Source organism: Heterocephalus glaber, unplaced genomic scaffold, assembly GCF_053883595.1.
Source record: "Heterocephalus glaber isolate CG9 unplaced genomic scaffold, H.glaber_assembly_v1.0 deba00000896, whole genome shotgun sequence".
Taxonomy (NCBI): Eukaryota; Metazoa; Chordata; class Mammalia; order Rodentia; family Bathyergidae; genus Heterocephalus; species Heterocephalus glaber.
This window is the reverse complement of record NW_028258170.1, coordinates 8652852-8670354: the sequence shown is the minus strand read 5'-3', so window position 1 is coordinate 8670354 and position 17503 is coordinate 8652852. Positions and strand designations below refer to the sequence as shown.

At 40.0% G+C, this 17503-nt stretch overlaps 1 protein-coding gene and 1 long non-coding RNA gene across 3 annotated transcripts in view; one reads left to right on the top strand and one right to left on the bottom strand.

The window, feature by feature from the left end:
* LOC147828904 (uncharacterized) overlaps positions 1-13983 on the top strand; it is a 34695-nt gene extending 20712 nt beyond the window's left edge. Inside the window, exons 5-8 of the long non-coding RNA XR_015450024.1 lie at positions 38-143; positions 2039-6276; positions 9247-9384; positions 11085-13983. This is a non-coding gene — a long non-coding RNA (uncharacterized LOC147828904). The remainder of the gene's footprint in view (positions 1-37; positions 144-2038; positions 6277-9246; positions 9385-11084) is intronic.
* The window catches only part of Lama4 (laminin subunit alpha 4), a 149643-nt gene that overhangs the window by 97683 nt on the left and 34457 nt on the right, over positions 1-17503 (bottom strand). For both annotated transcript variants that reach the window (XM_087207925.1, XM_087207926.1), the window contains exons 2-4: positions 14727-14828; positions 7245-7369; positions 1821-1901 (exon numbers count right to left, since the gene is read on the bottom strand). In XM_087207925.1, coding sequence (XP_087064051.1) covers positions 1821-1901; positions 7245-7369; positions 14727-14828 — 308 coding nt within the window. The remainder of the gene's footprint in view (positions 1-1820; positions 1902-7244; positions 7370-14726; positions 14829-17503) is intronic.

Genomic DNA, 17503 nt, shown 5'->3' with positions numbered 1-17503 from the left:
CAGAATTACTCTGTTTGTTTTTTGTTTTTCGTACCAGGGATCGAACTCGGGACCTTTTGCTTTCGAGACAGGCAGTGGCACCACTGAGCTAAATCCCTGGCCCAGAATTACTCTTTGAAAGAGACAGGGTGTTTCCTTTGGAGGTGAGACTGCTTAATTAGAGAGTCACTTTTTTTTCGGTACTATGGATTGAACTCAGGACCTTGCGCTTGCCAGGCACGCGCGACACTATATCCCCACCCAGAGATTCACATTTATTTCCTTTGAGGGAGAGGGGACTGAACTCAGGGCCTTTTTACTGAGCCCAGCCCCAGTCTTTTTTTTTTTTTCAGATTGAGTCCTCCTACATCATTAAGTCGACGAGGTGGGGCTTGAACTCGTGACCTCCGTGCTTTAGCCTCCCAGAATGCTGGGGTTGCAGGTGTCAATTCGCCACCAAGCCAAGATCTAAACTTTTACCTTGAAACCCTCAGATCAATGTTGTGATTCTCTTTTGAGGCTTTCCCTGAGTGTCTCATCACAGAGGTTTAAGATACCTCAGGCTCTTCCCTCCGTGTCTTTATGGACCTGCACATCATTGAGCCATCTAAACACAGTGGTGAGGACAATGTTAATGGCATTTCTGTTAAAAACACAAAGACCTCTCTGGGAGATTAAGTGGTTGGCATTTTTGTCTTAGAACACTGAGCAGCTGACAGGTGGAGCAAATGGCAAACCTCATACCAGGAAGTCATTCGGTGGGAAGCCTGGCATCTTAGCTGTCCAAGTCTTTCTATTTAGCAAAGGCCAGAGTAGTTTTAAAGAGTGTCAGGTGCACATACCAAACAGGACTCAGAAAAGCCAAACTCTCATGGACTTTGTTTTTCAGGAGGTAGCATGAAGAAATAATACATTAGTACTTTTTTCAATTTATAGCTCTATTGAGGATAGAAGATTCATGGTTATTTACCCACAGAGCCTCACCCCAGAATGAACCTACCACAAAAAGATGCTCTTGGAACTCAGAGTAACTCAGAGTAGGTATTCACCGTGATTGAGATTCCAACTTAGAGAAAGTAAAATTTGTTGTTTTCTTTGTGGAAGACCAGGGGACATCCTATGCAGATCAAATGCAGCAGAACTAAGTGGAGAACACAAAGAAACTGAGTTTATGAGCTTGGGCAAGTGATTTCACCTCCAGGATCCAAGATTCCCAGCTAGCTACACGTTGAGGTAGTAGATCTGAGTCCCATTTCAGCAAGTCTGAGTCTAATAGTGTCCGTTTGGTGAACCGCAGCAAAGGGTAGAAATTCAATTCAGGCACATATTCCATAGAAGAATAATTTATGCTGGTTTGGGGACCAAAGGTGCAAAGATATAAGAAACTGAGCAACAAAGCTCAGTGATCATTTGCTCTTGGGGTGCCTCAGTAGGGAGTGTGGAACTTGCACTGATCCTTTTCTTTTTCATAGATTTTGATTTCTAAAGTTCATGATATTGTGTATATATAATTGTGTGTGTGTGCATAGTAGTAGTAGTAGTAGTAGTAGTAGTTGTTGTTCCCATTGATGGAGAAAGGAGTGTTACCAAAACTATCTAGAGAAATCTTCTCAACAGACACAGTCTCTATTTCCTCTTTTCAGGCCTTGCCTGAACTCCAGTGGAACATATGGTTACGGCAGTACTGGGAAAGCTCCCCAAGGGGTCTAAAATGTGGTTCTCTACCCTGTCCTCTTAAACATACACTTTAACACCGTTATAGAGCAATGGCAGACCTAACAAGTGTAAGAACAGAAAGGTTTTTTGATCCACACAGAAAATGGAGAATTTTATTCACCTACCTTTCACAGTTAGGCCCAGCATAGTTTTCTTTACAAATACACCGAACAGCTCCATTTTTTCTATAGCAGGATTCTGCAAAACTAGAATTTTAAATAAATGTTTGAAGTTCATTCTATATAACATTGAAAAGACTATTTTAATTTTTGATTCGGTAATTTCTACCTTGGTCCTCATCCAATTTTAATGGCTGTGATCATTTATTTATTTTCCTTTTCAGGAAAACCTAGACCAGCAGGTCTAGACAGAAAATGCCACTCCACAAAGAGGACCATTTCCCAGGTACACCTTACTGATATCATAGAGGTACTTCCTTTTCTTCAAGTAGTGAGAATTTCTAGTATTTCAGGTTTTATATTCACTTATATATGACATTAACATCTCAAATACAAGTCTAGGATACTACTTCAAAGCCAGGAATTAAATAAAATTTACCTGTAATTTTAGATTTTGTGTAAGAATTTCTTCTTATTCCCACTATACTTTCTATACATATATTTGACAATTTCCCCTTATTTTTCTGCACTGGACCTTACTTATTCATCTATTTATTTATTTTGGTTGTTTTGGGACAGGGTCTTGCTATGTAGCTCAGGCTGACCTTGAACTTGTAATCCTTATATTCACCTCCCAAATGCAGGGATTACAGGAATGTACCACCTCATAGGGCTGGACCTCTTCAAAGATGAGAAACTATTTCTAAACTATATAATCTCCGCCTAACCTTAATGTCTATCACGTATATCTTGTTTGGAATGAGGGTGAAATAACTGGCTGAGGTTGATTAAAGCCACAAAGCAAGTTCTGAGCAAGAAACAGGACATGCAATAAAAAAGATTTTAGCCAATAAAGCCCCTTGCATTCTTCTCCTCTTTCTCCCCATCTCCTCCCTCTCCTTCTCTTTCTCATCCTCTGATAGTAAAAATTAAGACATGGCACAAAAAAGTGATAAGAACACTGGCTTAAAAGAATAAATAGCTATCCTGATTATTAAAGCAGGAGAAATGTATGGAGAATTTTACAGTAACACATGTATTGTGCCTGACGTAAATGTGTGTGTATGTGTGAAAAATTTTAATGGCTTTTAAATTAATTTTTGCTTAAGTACTGTGCAATCAATGAGGTGTGACCTGCTGCTCTCACGTTTCTGCATGTATCAGCAATCTTCCACTAATGATCTCTGAAGGAAAGCAGATGGATGTGTTTGCTTCATTTGAAGACATTTTAATATCAGAAAACAGGACGTGTGCTCAGTGAAAGGCAATACCCACAATGCATTTTCTCTAAAAAGTTTGGTAAAAACATTCCAATGAAATTACATTTCCTTGGCCTGTACCCCTTTATTTTGACAGTTTTGATTCCTTAAGCTGACTTAAAGAAACAGTCGGTAACTCCAGGAGAGGGACAAACCCTTCTGCACCTTTCTTTGCCCTCCCACGGCTCCAAGATGGAACATCTGCCAGGTTGCTGTTTCATCTGCCGGGGCATCTGGAGCCGGCTGCCTTGAGCTGCCGTCCTACTGTTTCAAACAGAGGACATGGCCTTAACCGAGTGATTACCGTAGGTACTGGAAGACACAGAGGATGTCTGGCTGACCCCAAAGTAAATAAATGAACTCTGTGCAAATAGTCGTCAGGAACCACTGCATGACCATCGGTTTCCATGGCGGCAGACTCAGAGGCAGGAGCAGCCACTGAAGTTCATTTTGTTTTTATCAGCCTTAGCTGCTTATGTTTTTCCTAGGAAAACTTCTATTACTGGCTAGGAAAATGGAAACCCTGTGCCTCTCTCAGCCCACTGCAACCACTGTGGCACCCATTTCAAGTGAAAGGCTGCTGTTTGCTCTTGGAAAACCCTCAGGGAACTTGAAAAACAGACTCAATCTTTTGTTTGACTAACTTCCTTAAGCATCATTTCTTTGCTTTCTGATTTGGCTATTGTTAACTGGAAATCCAAATCCCAGGTGTGTAGACTCAACCCATGGATTTTCAAGTGCAACTCAGATTCCATACCAGGTGCCTTTCTGAAACGTCCTGACGATTTTATTTTTATAGAAAGCAGCAGTATGAATATTTTTTTAAATGCCAGAAGAGACCATGGGGCATTTGACTTTTGTTAAGATATCTGGTTAATATGTAAGATTAGAACTGCATAGAATCCACGTGAGTCTGTTCAGGTCTATGATCACAGACTTCCCCTTCTGCCCTTTTGCAGTCAGTTTCTTCCATAGTAGGGCTTCAGTGCCATGACAAAGAAAAATCTCCAAAATCTCAGAGGTCTCTCACCCCCTCACACTCCCACAGGATGTTGCTTACTTATTGATGACATGTTTTTGTTTTTATTTCCTCCAGGTTTTTCAACCTCACATCTGTAGCACAGAGACTTGAGCCTTCTAATCCGTGACTATGCATCTAAATTCAGAGTGCATTCCTCAGGTCCCTTAGCTGCTGTGAGCCCCAGATCTACTCACACACACAGTGTGGGCAAAATGGCAGCTCCAAATGTCTTTGAAAGCCGCTTCCTCTTTCAGGAGAGGTAACTCATTACCTAATTGGCAAATTGCTGCTTCATTTACTGGAAAGAGCCAATGGTCCTCGGATACATTTCTGGCTCAACAAGAATACTCCACAAATCTGGCTCAAAGCTAGAGTCCTTTGCTATAGGAACTTCGAAGATTACTGTATTTTGACCCATGTTAAGGAAGATGAGATTTTGTTTCATACGTTGTTGTGTTACAGTGACTAGTACATGACTAGCTTACAATAAATGCACAAAAATTACTGGCCTATAACATGTGCTCAATAAGTTTACTACACGATTGTATGTAGATGAGATGTCTCAGTTCATAGGTAATGATGTTCTAGAAGTCTCATATCTTAAGACACTAACATTAGATAATTTAGATGAGAAACACTTGTTGGGTGAATGGGCAAAAAGTGCAAAAGTGAGACGGTGATACAATTGGAACTACCTGACATTGTCTTTCTAATTCATGTTATTATCTAAAGAAATTGTCTGCAGCTCAAAGCTTATAAAATCTTTTCTGAGCCAATGATGCTATCCAACATCTTTATTTATATGGATGAATGAGCAAAAGTGGTTATTGGAAAGCTAGAGGTAAATACATTTAACAGAATAACTAAACCATGGCAAAAGAGAAGTGTGGTAAACATTTCAACAGATGTGGTTAGGATGAATGTTTGAGAGCAGAATGTTAATAAAGAATTAAAGATTATACCTAAATGAAGCCAAGAGAGCTCATAAATCAGGGCATTCTTGAGTGGAAGAAACAGAATATTAAATGCTAGTGCTTTTCAAACATACTCTTAGTACCATCTATCTTGCACATGTTATTGATACTATCAGACATGAAAAATCACAAAGGTAGGCCTGGGCCAGTTTAGCGGTTTCTAAAGAAGGACGGGGCTATAAAGGTCTGACCTGGCTGACATAGGATTTAAACACATCACAAGCTATTGGACAAAATATTAGTCAATACTGGTGTTCAATTAAGGAAAATAATTAGGGGGAAACCTGGTTGGCATTTTATCTCTTCTGATCAGTAAATGTGAATGTGATTGTGTGTGAATGTGTGTGTGTGTGTGTGTGTGTAAGGTACTTGAGATTTTAGGTCATTTTATATGCATTATTTAATTTAATCTTTAGAACAACTATCAATTAGATAAATATTGCACCCAAACAATTAGAATAATGCCTATCGTAGGGAAAATAAAAGTATTAGAAAAAATACTCTGCTATATATTCAGTAAAGCCCACATCTACCTTACACCTTTCCATGTGCAAGGAACCAACCCAAACGCTTCACATGTATCACTCTAGTCCAATCCCACAACTTTACAGTGCAACAGACCCTAACACCTTAGTTCGATTTACTTATTAAGGAAACAGCTAAGATCCAGTGCAGGTAAAAGGAATCAAGGAAAGGAGCCCAAATCATCTAGTCTCCTTGACCTGAAATCTCATAGAAAGAGGAACACAGAGACAAAGTAACTTGGCTGAGATCATAAGGCAAACAGAAATATGAAATTAAGTTGGTTTTTCTTTCTCTTGGGTATAATATAAAATAAAACATAGATTTGTCTTTGTCTCTGGTTCCTAGCGCAAGCTTCTGTACCCTTCGTTTCCTGAGTGAAGACTGCCTTCTTTGTTCCTCAGGAGTCTCTTTCAGTCGCACCTGTTTATGCTGATGAGGACCTCACTGGACCCCCAGAGCAGGAACTGGTCTCCAGAGGAAGCAATTGTGTAACCAGAGGGCTGGGGTCCTCCGCCCCTGCCGGAACTTCCAGGGAGGGAAGATGGGCTGGATAGCACATGTGATCACCAGAGGCTAGAAATGTAACCAATCGTGCCTATGACAGGAGTCACCGACAAGGAGCCTCACACGATGAGCTTCGGGGAGCCTTGGGGCTGTGCACGCATGGTTGTGCTGCGAGGGTGGTGAGTGGTGTGGAATCTCCTTCTGCCTCCCCCGTATTTTTCCTTATGCATACTTCCTGAGTTTGTATCTGAGGTGTATCTTTTCTAATATGCTGACATTAGAAGTATAGCACTGTTCTGAGTTCTGTGAGTCATTCTAGTGAATTATTAAACTTGAGGAGGGGTTGAGGGAACCCCAACTTGTAGTCTGCTGGACAGACTGCACTCACATGCCTGGCAGGTGAAATGGCAGCAGTCTGTGGGGAATGAACCCTCAATGCGGGTACTGTCAGTCAGTACTGAATCTATTGACAGCAGTTGTTGTCAGAGAGCTGGAGAATTGGTTGCTCCATGGAAAACCAAACATCACCGCACCGTTTTCATTCTACGTAGTATAATTTTTAAGCCAATAAAGTAACCAGTCACGACCTGATTCCTGGATTAATATCTATTATGTGCATTAAGAGAATTTCATTCTTTCTGCTAAGATGTGTGTATATTCTCTTTAACTTCTCAGGTCAAAATATAGAAGTGAGAATTGGCTTTCTTGCAACGGTCTACCAGCTGATTTGCCTTAAAATGCATTGTTTAGGCACCGATTGCACTAGAACTGCATGTTTGACTGCCACGTGTAGGGCAATGCCTGCTCTGTGAATAGAAAAGGCAATACCACTACAGATACTATATTATAAAGAATATGTTGATATTACCAATTGTGATCGTGCTAGGTCAAGGGATAGCTGAGGAAAAACGAGACTAGCCTTGGTCATGAAACTTGGGAGACTTCACTGACCTAAGGATGCAGTCCCAGGTTTGGGGGGCACAGTCATAAGCAACACTGCAAGGGCAGATGCTTCTCCCAAAGTGGGTTTCAATTAGAAACCTTTCCTATATCTTTCTCAGCCTCATCTCAAATGAGACACAGAACTCTGAATAGGGAAAAAGAGAGGCATAAGCATTAGATGAGACCACCTTCCTTCAGGACTTACTTGGCCAGGTGGGGCAAGGGACAGGGGCATGGCTGGCAGAAGTGAGGTGCTCCCCTGATGGAATCTCCAATGTAACCGTCCAGGCATTTTTCACAGTGCTCCCCTGTCGTGTTCCGCTGGCAGTTCTAAGAGATAAAAGACAGGGGATTTGACAAGGAAGCAGAAGAAAACAATAGACATTTGTTTATAAACGACAAATGTAGCAACCAAACAACCCTTCAAACAAAGGGACATCAGGGCCGTTAGAATAGATGCTGTGCACCCAGCAAAGGAGCCCTGTGAAACTCAGTCGATGCTAGCAAGTGCAAGTGAGTAGTCAATGACTTCACCCTGGGCCAGCAGCCCGGTACTCTCTTTAGAGTTTGTGTGCAGAGGGGACTCTTCACAGATTACTCATTTCAATTCTGAAACATAATCAGGAAGATCAAACTCTGGATGTACTGGAAGCCTGAGCTTGCTGACTTGGAATGAATATGAAATAGAAAAATAACATCTCCCTGGTGCTTACCCATGGCCATGGGAACGATAAGGATTTACAGAGATGAGCAAACAAAAAGTTTTAGACTGTGGCACAGATGGAGCAGAAGGTAGATAAAGCGTATTCTGCTGATTGCTGGTATCCTTGATAATGACATTTGTGTGATTTTTCCATTTGTGGTAAGTGTAATAAACAGGAAAAAAGGCACAACACAGGCTGATGATCCTTCTGTCTAGAACACCTGTTTCCTCATTCAAGATCTTCGTTAGGTTTTTAATTGTCCACAAAAGCCTCCCTGACTCTCCCCTCCCAAGTTCCTCCTCACCCTACTATGGATATTGCACTGTTCTCCACTGCCAGCTTCCTTGTCCTTCCCAATGCATTGAGTCTTTCCGTACTATTCTTCCATTAATGTGAATGGAGTAGGTCCTCAGAAGCTGGTGAGCCAAAGGATTCGTTTCTATAAGAGGCAGCAATACTAACACAGAGATAGCTTTTGCTGTGATTGGACTGGATCACGCAAGCCAACACCGTGGACACTATGTTTTTATCTTTACAGTCACTGGAGTGTAGAAAGGTTGAGCTGAGTTTTTAATGGAAAATTACACTGTTACAATCAGAATGCCATTGAGGAAGCACCCACCTATTTGAGCAATTACTTTAGAAACATCTATGCAAACAGCTTTAGCACAAGGACGTTTTCTAGTAGTGCTCTGGAGAACCCTTGTTTGTGAACTCTAAAGCTAATACATTTCAAAACACTGTAACAGTACAAATATCACAAAATACAGATAGAAAATCTGTTTTAATTAATAAACCAAGAACTCTTCTGTGAAGCTTTCTTTTTTTCCCCTATTATCTATCTTTTATTTTGCTTTTTATTTATATCTGAGTTTCACCTATAAGAGAAACCATGCAACATTTAAGCTCATGTGTCTGATTTATTTCACTAAACATAATGGTCTCCAGGTGCATCCATTTTCCTACAATCGACTCAAAGTTTATTCTTCTTTATGGCAGAATAGTATTCCAGTGTGTATAAATGCCACATTTTCTTTATCCATTCATCTGTTTATGGGCATACAGGCTGCTTCCAAGATTTAGCTACTGTGAATTGTTCTTCTATGAACATGGGTATAATACATGTATCACTGTAATGTGATGTCTTTACTTCTTTAGGGAAGATACCTAGAAGAAGAATAGCTGGGGCAAGTGAAATTCCTGGTTTTAGTGTTTTGAGGAATCTGCATACTGATTTCCATAGTGCTTGTACCAGTTTATATGCCCACCACCAACATAAAAGATTTCCTTTCCCCGCAGCCTTGCCAGCTGGCTGGCGATTTCTTGATGAAAGCTTTTTTTCTGGGGTAAGATAGAATCACAGTGTTGTTTTAATTTTTTCATGTATTTATTGGCTTTTTTTCCTTCTTTTGGGAAGTGTCTATTCATTTCAGTTGCCAATTTTTGGATAGGGTCTTTTATTTTGGAAGGGGTCTAAGTTTTCTGCATTCCTTTATATTCTAGATAATAGTCCTCCATCTGAAGAATGAGCTGCAACTATTTAGATGAAGACTTCCTTCCTCCTTTTCAGGAACCCACAGACTTGGGAAAGAAACAGCGGTAAACCAAGACTAATACTGTGTGTTCAAGGTTGTGACTGAGGTATATATAAAGCACATACCTGCTAACAATGACGGAAATGAAGCTTCTGGGTCTTCTTGAGAGATCTGAAGGTTTAGTGTAAGTGGTGATTTTGAACTAGATTTTGAAGTAACCCTTGAAGAAATCTCACATGGGGAATATGGGAATGATTTTTAGCCCAGAGTATGAAAGTACAGAGTGGGTGTAGGTGGCTGAGTGTTCAGTGTGAATGGAGCAGAAACTCCTGGAGGGCTTTAGAAAGAGGAATTCCCTGATCAGGGTGTGCTTTTTAAACACTCCTTCACTGCTGCCAGGAGATAATTAGTTGGGGAAGTTGGGGTAGCAGCCACAGAGGCTCCCTGCAGTCCTCAAGTAAGGCAGTAGCAGGGTATAGAAGGGAGGAGTCTGTCTTCTAGTTCAACCTATAGGATTTGGTGTCAAACTGACACTGGGGATAAAGAAATGGAAACCAATGAAGATCTGGGGCCTCCAAACACAGGAACCCAGCAGAATGGTGCTGTCATTAACTGGGTAGGGAATACAAGAGGATGAACAAGTTCTGGCTGTGAGAGGAAGGATCAACAATGTATGGAGGACCTCAGATCTGCTTTCATTTCCTGGTAATATTCTTATGTTGTTGGACACAAAGAAACAGGGGATTTGACCAAACTACTGTTTCTTAGTGTTCTTCAGATACGATGTTTTCCAACTCAGTTTTGGAATGTCATAGAACCAAACTGATCATTATGTAGAAAAGTTCAGATTTTCCCATTTGGAATAGATTAAAACTTTAACATAAGGATTGTGCGCTTGATCTAGATACCAATTTTATAATTGGAAATAACATAGGAACAAGAGGTTTCTGTCTTCAATTTCTTCTTGGTCTGGAACACCTACAGACTTAGTAGGTTTTTGGTCACACCTGCTTAGTCTTCAGAGACATACATGGTTGATTTTTGCCTTTCACACATACTAGAGGAGAGTTTTCAAAAATGAGAAAATGTTAGTGCCTGTAGACATTAAACATATAACTTTACACTCCTGAGCAGGGTTTCAGTTAGATTTTGAGACTAATAAAAAATCCATTTAGCTTTCAATATATTGCATTACTTCCCTTCTCCATTGTGTTTAAGGTAGACTAAAAGTTTATTTGAATATTACTATATTTTTATTTATAAAATTACTACAGGTAGTTGTAGAAAATTTAAGCAAGTATATATTATTCAAAAGTGAAAAGAAAACGATAAAATCACCAGCAAGATATAAATATACAACATCTTGATGTGCTCTTTCTAGATTTCAATTATATTTTGTAACTCTTTTGATGTTTTAAAAATCTGAATATTTGATTCACATTGAGGAAAGGTATTTCTCTGAAATGCTGACATAAATCCTGAAGTCTCTTTTTCATTTATTGTCCCTGAGTGGGTGAGAGTTTCTGCATATATTTCGAGAGCTCTGATGGTCCTGCCAGCTTGAGCTTTGTGGCACTGATACCCACACGAATTTTTAAGTGAGTGTGATTTCCCCACAGCCCTGAGCCCACACAGTGGGAACTTCAGTCAGAGCCAAGAGGGGTCTGGCTCAGGGGTGGTGCTCAAAAGATGTTTGTCAGATGGATGAATTAAATCAATAGATAAATCAATCCTTAATCAAAAGGAAGCCAAGGAGTCTTTGCCAGTGGAGAATTTCAAGTCACAATGTGCTCTTCTCTGTTTTAGGTATTGGCTCTCCCCAAATCACAGAGCTTCAGTTCTCTAGATGGTGGCTGACTTTACTCAGTCCCTTCTTGGTTCCCTGTCACATACCCTCTGCAGCTGCAATCAAATACAGATTGTCCATCACCAGGTATTTCTGCCACCAGCCAGCCACCTGTCTGCTCCCACTTCCTTCAAGAGAATCACTCACCTCCTCTACAGTTGCCTGGCATCTGGGGTCCCACCCAGCTGACTCAGCTGAGAGCCCCGCCCCAGATGCCACAGTTCTGATATGATGTAAAGTGGACCCCTAGAAAGTGTAAGTGTACATCATAGAATTCTAAGCTGTTTCCCACTTGCACCTTTCTGTATTTGAAAAAATAGTGTTGCACTAGTGAAGAAGCCTCTTTGCTTGTCTAAAATAGTATAACTGGGTCTACTCTATATTTTGCTGCTGAATGGCTTACATCATCAACTAGTGAGGATCAGTTTATAAATTAGACTATAAGTCTATCAATTCAAATTGACAACGAAACGGAGGAAAAATGAGAAGAGGGAGTGGACAAGGCAAATAAAGGGCTCTCTAAGTGTGGTGGATTAACTAATGGTCTACTTGGAATGCCCAGCTGAACCAGGTCAGCATGGACCTGGGTGTGGAGGATCCACCTGAGTATTGTTACCAACGGCATAAAAAGAGAACCGAAGGGGGAAGATCAGTGCTGTTGATTTTCTTGGAGAAGCTTGCTGTGGCTAAGTTTCCTGACTCAAACTTGGCTGTTCTCATCATCCGAAGAGCTTGGGTCCTTGCTGTTGCTGGAGATGGCTGTTGTTTTCATCAGGGGAGCTCTGGTCTTCACCTAGAGCATCATTTGCTGGCCCCAGGGCAGATCCCTCAGCCTTCCGGCACAAATCCTTTACCCACCCACACAGGCTTCCTAGCTTGCACCACTGGCCGTTGGGCCTTCTCGGGACAGATCCTCAATGTGGACTTGCATGAGACATTGCCGTGGCCTCTAGGCCTCTGGCTGGACTCATGGAGGACACTGCCTTGGACTCTAGGGCTTCAGCTGGAATTGTGTGGGACATCGCTGTAAGATCCAGGCCCTCAGCTGGATCCTTCTGGTCTCTAGCAGGTGGACAAATCTCTTGTGCTCCTCTGCATTCAACTTTTAGGGTGAATATTATAAAATAATCCTATAAATTATGTGCCTTGTTTTAAATCTATTCCCTTGCAAACCCTGACTATAACACTAAGCCTTCAAAATAAAAACAGAATAAGATAAAATGAACTAAAAGAAGGCTTTCCCTTTTCTATTGCCTATGGCAGATGGGAGACAAATTGTTGGGAAACCTACAAGAAGTGACTGAAGCTGGGTGTGGTGGTGCACACCTGTAGTTCTAGCATGCTAGGAGGCTGAGACAGGAGAATTGCAAGTTTGGGTCTAGCCTGGGCTCAGTGGTTTAGCAAGATATTGTCTCAAAAAAAAGGGGGCTAAGAATAACTCAATGTGAAGGCCCTGGGTTCAATCCCTAGTACCATATAAAACAAAACAAAAACTTATCGAAATGCTAAGGAAACAAAAACAAACAAAAACTTATCGAAATGCTAGCAACCACAGTAAGCTGCAAGGAAGTGCTTGGGTTCGAATCTCTGTTTTTCTGGTAACCTGAGAGGTGGAACTGAGCTGGAATCAAAGGGCAGGACCTAACTCCCTTGGTGGGCTGGAATAGGAACACCAAGGCAACGAGAAAAAGTGAGTCTGATTTCAGTGTGAGTCCATAGACCTCATCTAGCTGCCAAATAAGTGGCAACATTATTTATGTATTTGCAGACCTTTCCCCCTCCTTTACTCACCTTTAATTAAATGCAAATTATACCTTTTTCTTTAAAAATCAAATTTATAAGAATACAAATATGTGCATCTCTGGGAGACAGGTTGTGGATGATTTTCACTTTGAATTTCAAATACCATGTATATCTAAGTTTTTCATACTGAGGTTTTATTACTGTGCTCAGGGAAAAAGATATTTCTCTCTGGATAGGGTAATATTAGAGAAATATCATTAAGATGACTATTTCTTTTTGTTTAAATTTTCTGTCGTGGATTGAAATAATTGCAAGAAGACTGGCAACTTCTCTGGGTGAGTATGTAAGTGTTTAACATCCCAACTCACCCCCAGATTGTACTAGAACCTGCACATCTCAGAAACTGGGGAGGTATTCCACATTGATCATCCCTTTCAGAAGCTCACATCTAGGTCAAAGACAAAACTATGTGGCTCCTACTCTGGTGAAGCCATTTTTCTTGACAGGCAGCAGCAGAAGAACTTTTGTCCCCTTTAATTTATTTCAGTTTTTGTCTTACTGGTTGCATAGTAGCTGCTGATGGGTTTGGTGGTCCCTACTGTGTTACAGTTTAATAAACATAAAACAAAGAACCTGTAATTTGTCAAATTACCAGAGATGTACATTATTAGTTCAAGTGTATGCATGCTTTTTAAAAAATGTCACTGAGATGAAAATAACAGGAAACCGGAGATGAAAGCATTAGAAAGGGGTAGACTTTGGCAGCTGCTTGTGCCTACACTGATAAGGACATCCTGGATGTAAGGCTTATTTAAGAATGTGGGGGAGGGGGAAACAAATATCAGGACTAAACAAACTCTATCAAGAGGTGGCAACATTTAGTGTTTTGGCACTTAATTCTCTGTCCCTAGATAAATTACAACTTCTAGATTTAAAATAAATGAAAGGGTTCTAATTTGCATCTTAAAGTGAAGTAACGCTAAAACAAAACCTTCATGTACCTTGGAAGCCACTTATAAATAAATGTTACCTGTTTAATAGGGAGAATTATTCTAATTTTGAGTGTATTTAAAGAAGAATTCTTACAGCTCAAATGAAATTACCCTTGAAGTTTGGCAAAGGATCTTTTGCCATGTTGAGAATTGAATTTTCCTGCTACATCATATGGCTAATGAAGGAAAAACATGACATTAGGGTATAAGTACTTAAAATCCCCCCATAACTTCTATAGAAGGTGCTTCGGCAAATATGTCAATGCAGGTCTTTACTAAGCTGTCAGTGCCTTCACTGAAAATAAGAAATTTGTAGCAAACACTTGTTTACTAGGAGACTTCTCCGCTTCTAACAGGATACCATGCTTCCCTGAGGAACAGTCAGTTGGGAAACTGATTTCAGTTAAGGGAAAAAGTCTCTTTGGGGCTAGAACATAGAATTATAAAGACCACGAGGCCAACTGTCTTTCATTGGGTATTTTGTTCAAACCTGTCTTTTCTTCTTTAGCTAATTTTGATCTACAGACCTGATTATCTTACAATCCATAACAGGCTATGCAACAAGTGTTTTAGTCTTCTTGTTTACGTGAGATGAAGCCAAACATATGGCAAACTATACTATTACAGAGCAGTCTGAAGGGACGGCTTCCTCCTCTGTGTGTTATTTTCAGTCTCATGGCCATGGCTCCCAGCAGGCAGCCAGCTGCCCAGTGGGAACATAGGAGCCCTCCAGCTTGTGCAGGATCCTGCAAATACCTTGGTGGCCACTTAAAATCAAAAGGCGTTTACCTGATATGTTTTACAGGAAACACTGAAGGGAGAAAAAAAGCTTGATTAGCAGTTTGCTCCTGCGTGTCCCCGACTTACCACACAGAATCCAGAGCCATCAGAGCATTTGTTGGAATTACCATTACAGTCACAGGGCAAGCATTCTCCTGAGAAGGTGAGAAAGAATCCAGCATCGCAGTTCTGCAAAAACACAGAAAAAGCATCTTAAATATTAAAGAGATCCATTTTGGCCAGTAATTTCTGTAAGGAGCACAAAAAGGTGATCACTAAACTAAATATGTTTTTTCAAAGCCTACTAAAATGAACCAATTGTTCAATCATTTAGTAAAAATGAGGTACATATAACCCTTGCTGTGTAATTTCCCTCTTCTTTCACTTTGCAGAAGAGGATACCTTTGACATTTCTATCAATGTAAGAAAGAATAAAAATTAGGGTTTCAGGTTCATTGTGGGAGGCTGAGAGATTGAGTTTTAATGTCTCCTTCCAATCTAAAGCCAAACCAAGCCATGATAGAATATTGGTCAAGGTGGGAATAAAAATTTCTGGTTTCAGAAATTATTGGCAATGGCATAACAACTAAGAACTCTGTCACAAATGATGGCTCTTTAAAAACTGTTCAGGGTCTAACATTTTAAAGGGAAAAGTAATGCTAAAGTTAATAAGTTCTTATATTTGCCAGGTCCTGTGTGGGGCTGACCATATGTTTAATTTATTTTCATAACTGTGAGGAACATATTATTTTCTTTCATTCCAGTGATGAAATAATGAGACCCAGAGAAATGAAATGGCTCATAGGGATGTTAACCTCCTGCCAGGCACAGCTGGCTTGCACAATAGTAAGTCATGGTCTGTGCTTCAACAGTGCTTCCACTTCAGGAACACAACGAGATGGCTCCTCGTTTATTCAGCTGGGCTTATGGACCTGTAGTTGGTGTTTCATTACAATGTCTCAGGGATGCAGGGCAGAAAAGGCATTGTAGGCCTGGAAGACCACTCCTCACTCTTCAGAGAGCTTATGGCTAAGGAATTCCAGACAGAAAAGACTTCAGTTCCCACAGACCTACAGAGTACAAAATTTCATACTCCTCCCATGACCTATTATAGTTTATACTGTCCTGGGTACCAGGAAATTTTTCATTATATCTGGCTGAAGTCCTTCTGACTGCTATGTGAACCCATTTCCTCTCAATTTTTCTTTCTGTAAAGAAGAAAAAACTAGATAACAGTCACAATATAAAACCACTACCAGTTTGGATCCTAACACTAAAATCCAATATATTAATTTGAAGGACATTGAATTGAGAATTATGACATTTATTCATGAAGAGAAGGCAAAGAAATGTCACCTTTTTTTTATTAAATTCTTTTATTGGTATATTGTAGGTATACAACACAATTACATTTCTCATTGGGAATTGTACCTTTACATAATGCATCTTGGTTCTTATTTTTTTCCCCATTCCTAGCCCTCCCTTCACACCCTCCACCCTTCCCTATTTACAAAGACTTTATTTCCATTTTTTCCATTTCTCATCATTTTTCCTTTCCCTTCTTTCCTTTCCCCTGCCCCTCCCACTACCTCTACCCCTTTGGACCTTTTCTTCCTATTTTACATTATCGATTATTCATTCTAAACATTGGTACATTTTAGGTATACAATATAATGACATTCATCATTGGAAATTTGCACCTTTACATAATCTCTCTTGGTTCTTATTTTTCACCCTTGCCCAGCCCTCCCTTCAACCCCTCCATTCCTCCCTATTTACAAAGATTTTGTTCCTATTTTTCCATTTTCTCATATTAATCCCATTCCCTTCTATCCTTTCTCCTAGCCCTCCCACTTCCTTCCCCTTTGCCCCTTTTCTTCCTATTTCACATTACCTATTATACATTTAGTCCTTATTTACACTTTCAGTTTCTCACACCACAGAAACTCTTTGGTATTCATTCATGTGTGTCCTATTTATTTCACTTAAGAGTATCGCCTCAATGTGCATCCACTTAGCTAAAAATGTCTCTAATTTCTCATTTTTTATGGCTGAGTAGTACTCTATTTTATTAAAAAAAACCACATTTTCTTTATCCAGTCTCCAGTTGATGGACATTTGGGCTGTTTCCAAGTTTTAGCTATTACAAACTGTGCTGCTATGAACATGAGCTCACATATATCACTGTAGTATGATTCTTTTAATTCTTTGGGGAAGATCCCCAGCAGTGGAATAGCGGGGTCAAATGGGACTTCCAGTCCTAGTTCTTTGAGGTATCTCCATACTGATTTCCACAGTGCTTGCACCAGTCTACACTCCCACCAGCAGTGGAGCAGGGTTCCTCTTTCCCCACAGCCCCGCCAGCATTTGTTATTGGTTGATTTCATGATAGCAGCCATTCTTTCTGGAGTGAAGTGGAATCTCAGTGTTGTTTTCATTTGCATCTCTTGAATGACCAGTGATGTTGAACATTTTTTCATATATTTATTTGCTAAGAAATGCCACCTTTTGAAGTGAAAAAAAAAGAAGACTGAGAGGGACCAATTTATAATTTATAGTGAAGAGTTTGTGGTAGGTGGTAAGCCTCTTTCTCAGTTTTCCCTAACTGAGAAGGTACAAAAGAGAATGGAAGCCATTAAAATTGCTGCAGGAAACATTTAATTTAGATCATTGAATTTCACATGTATTTGGCTGTTGTCATGAAGTAAAATATATATAATGATTGTGATGGAATGCACAGATAGTTTCTCTAGCTCTTCCTAGACACTCATATATAGACCTAGACAGATGCTGACAGAGATCTGGATATATAGCTAAAGATATATATATATATATATATATATATATATATATATATATATAGG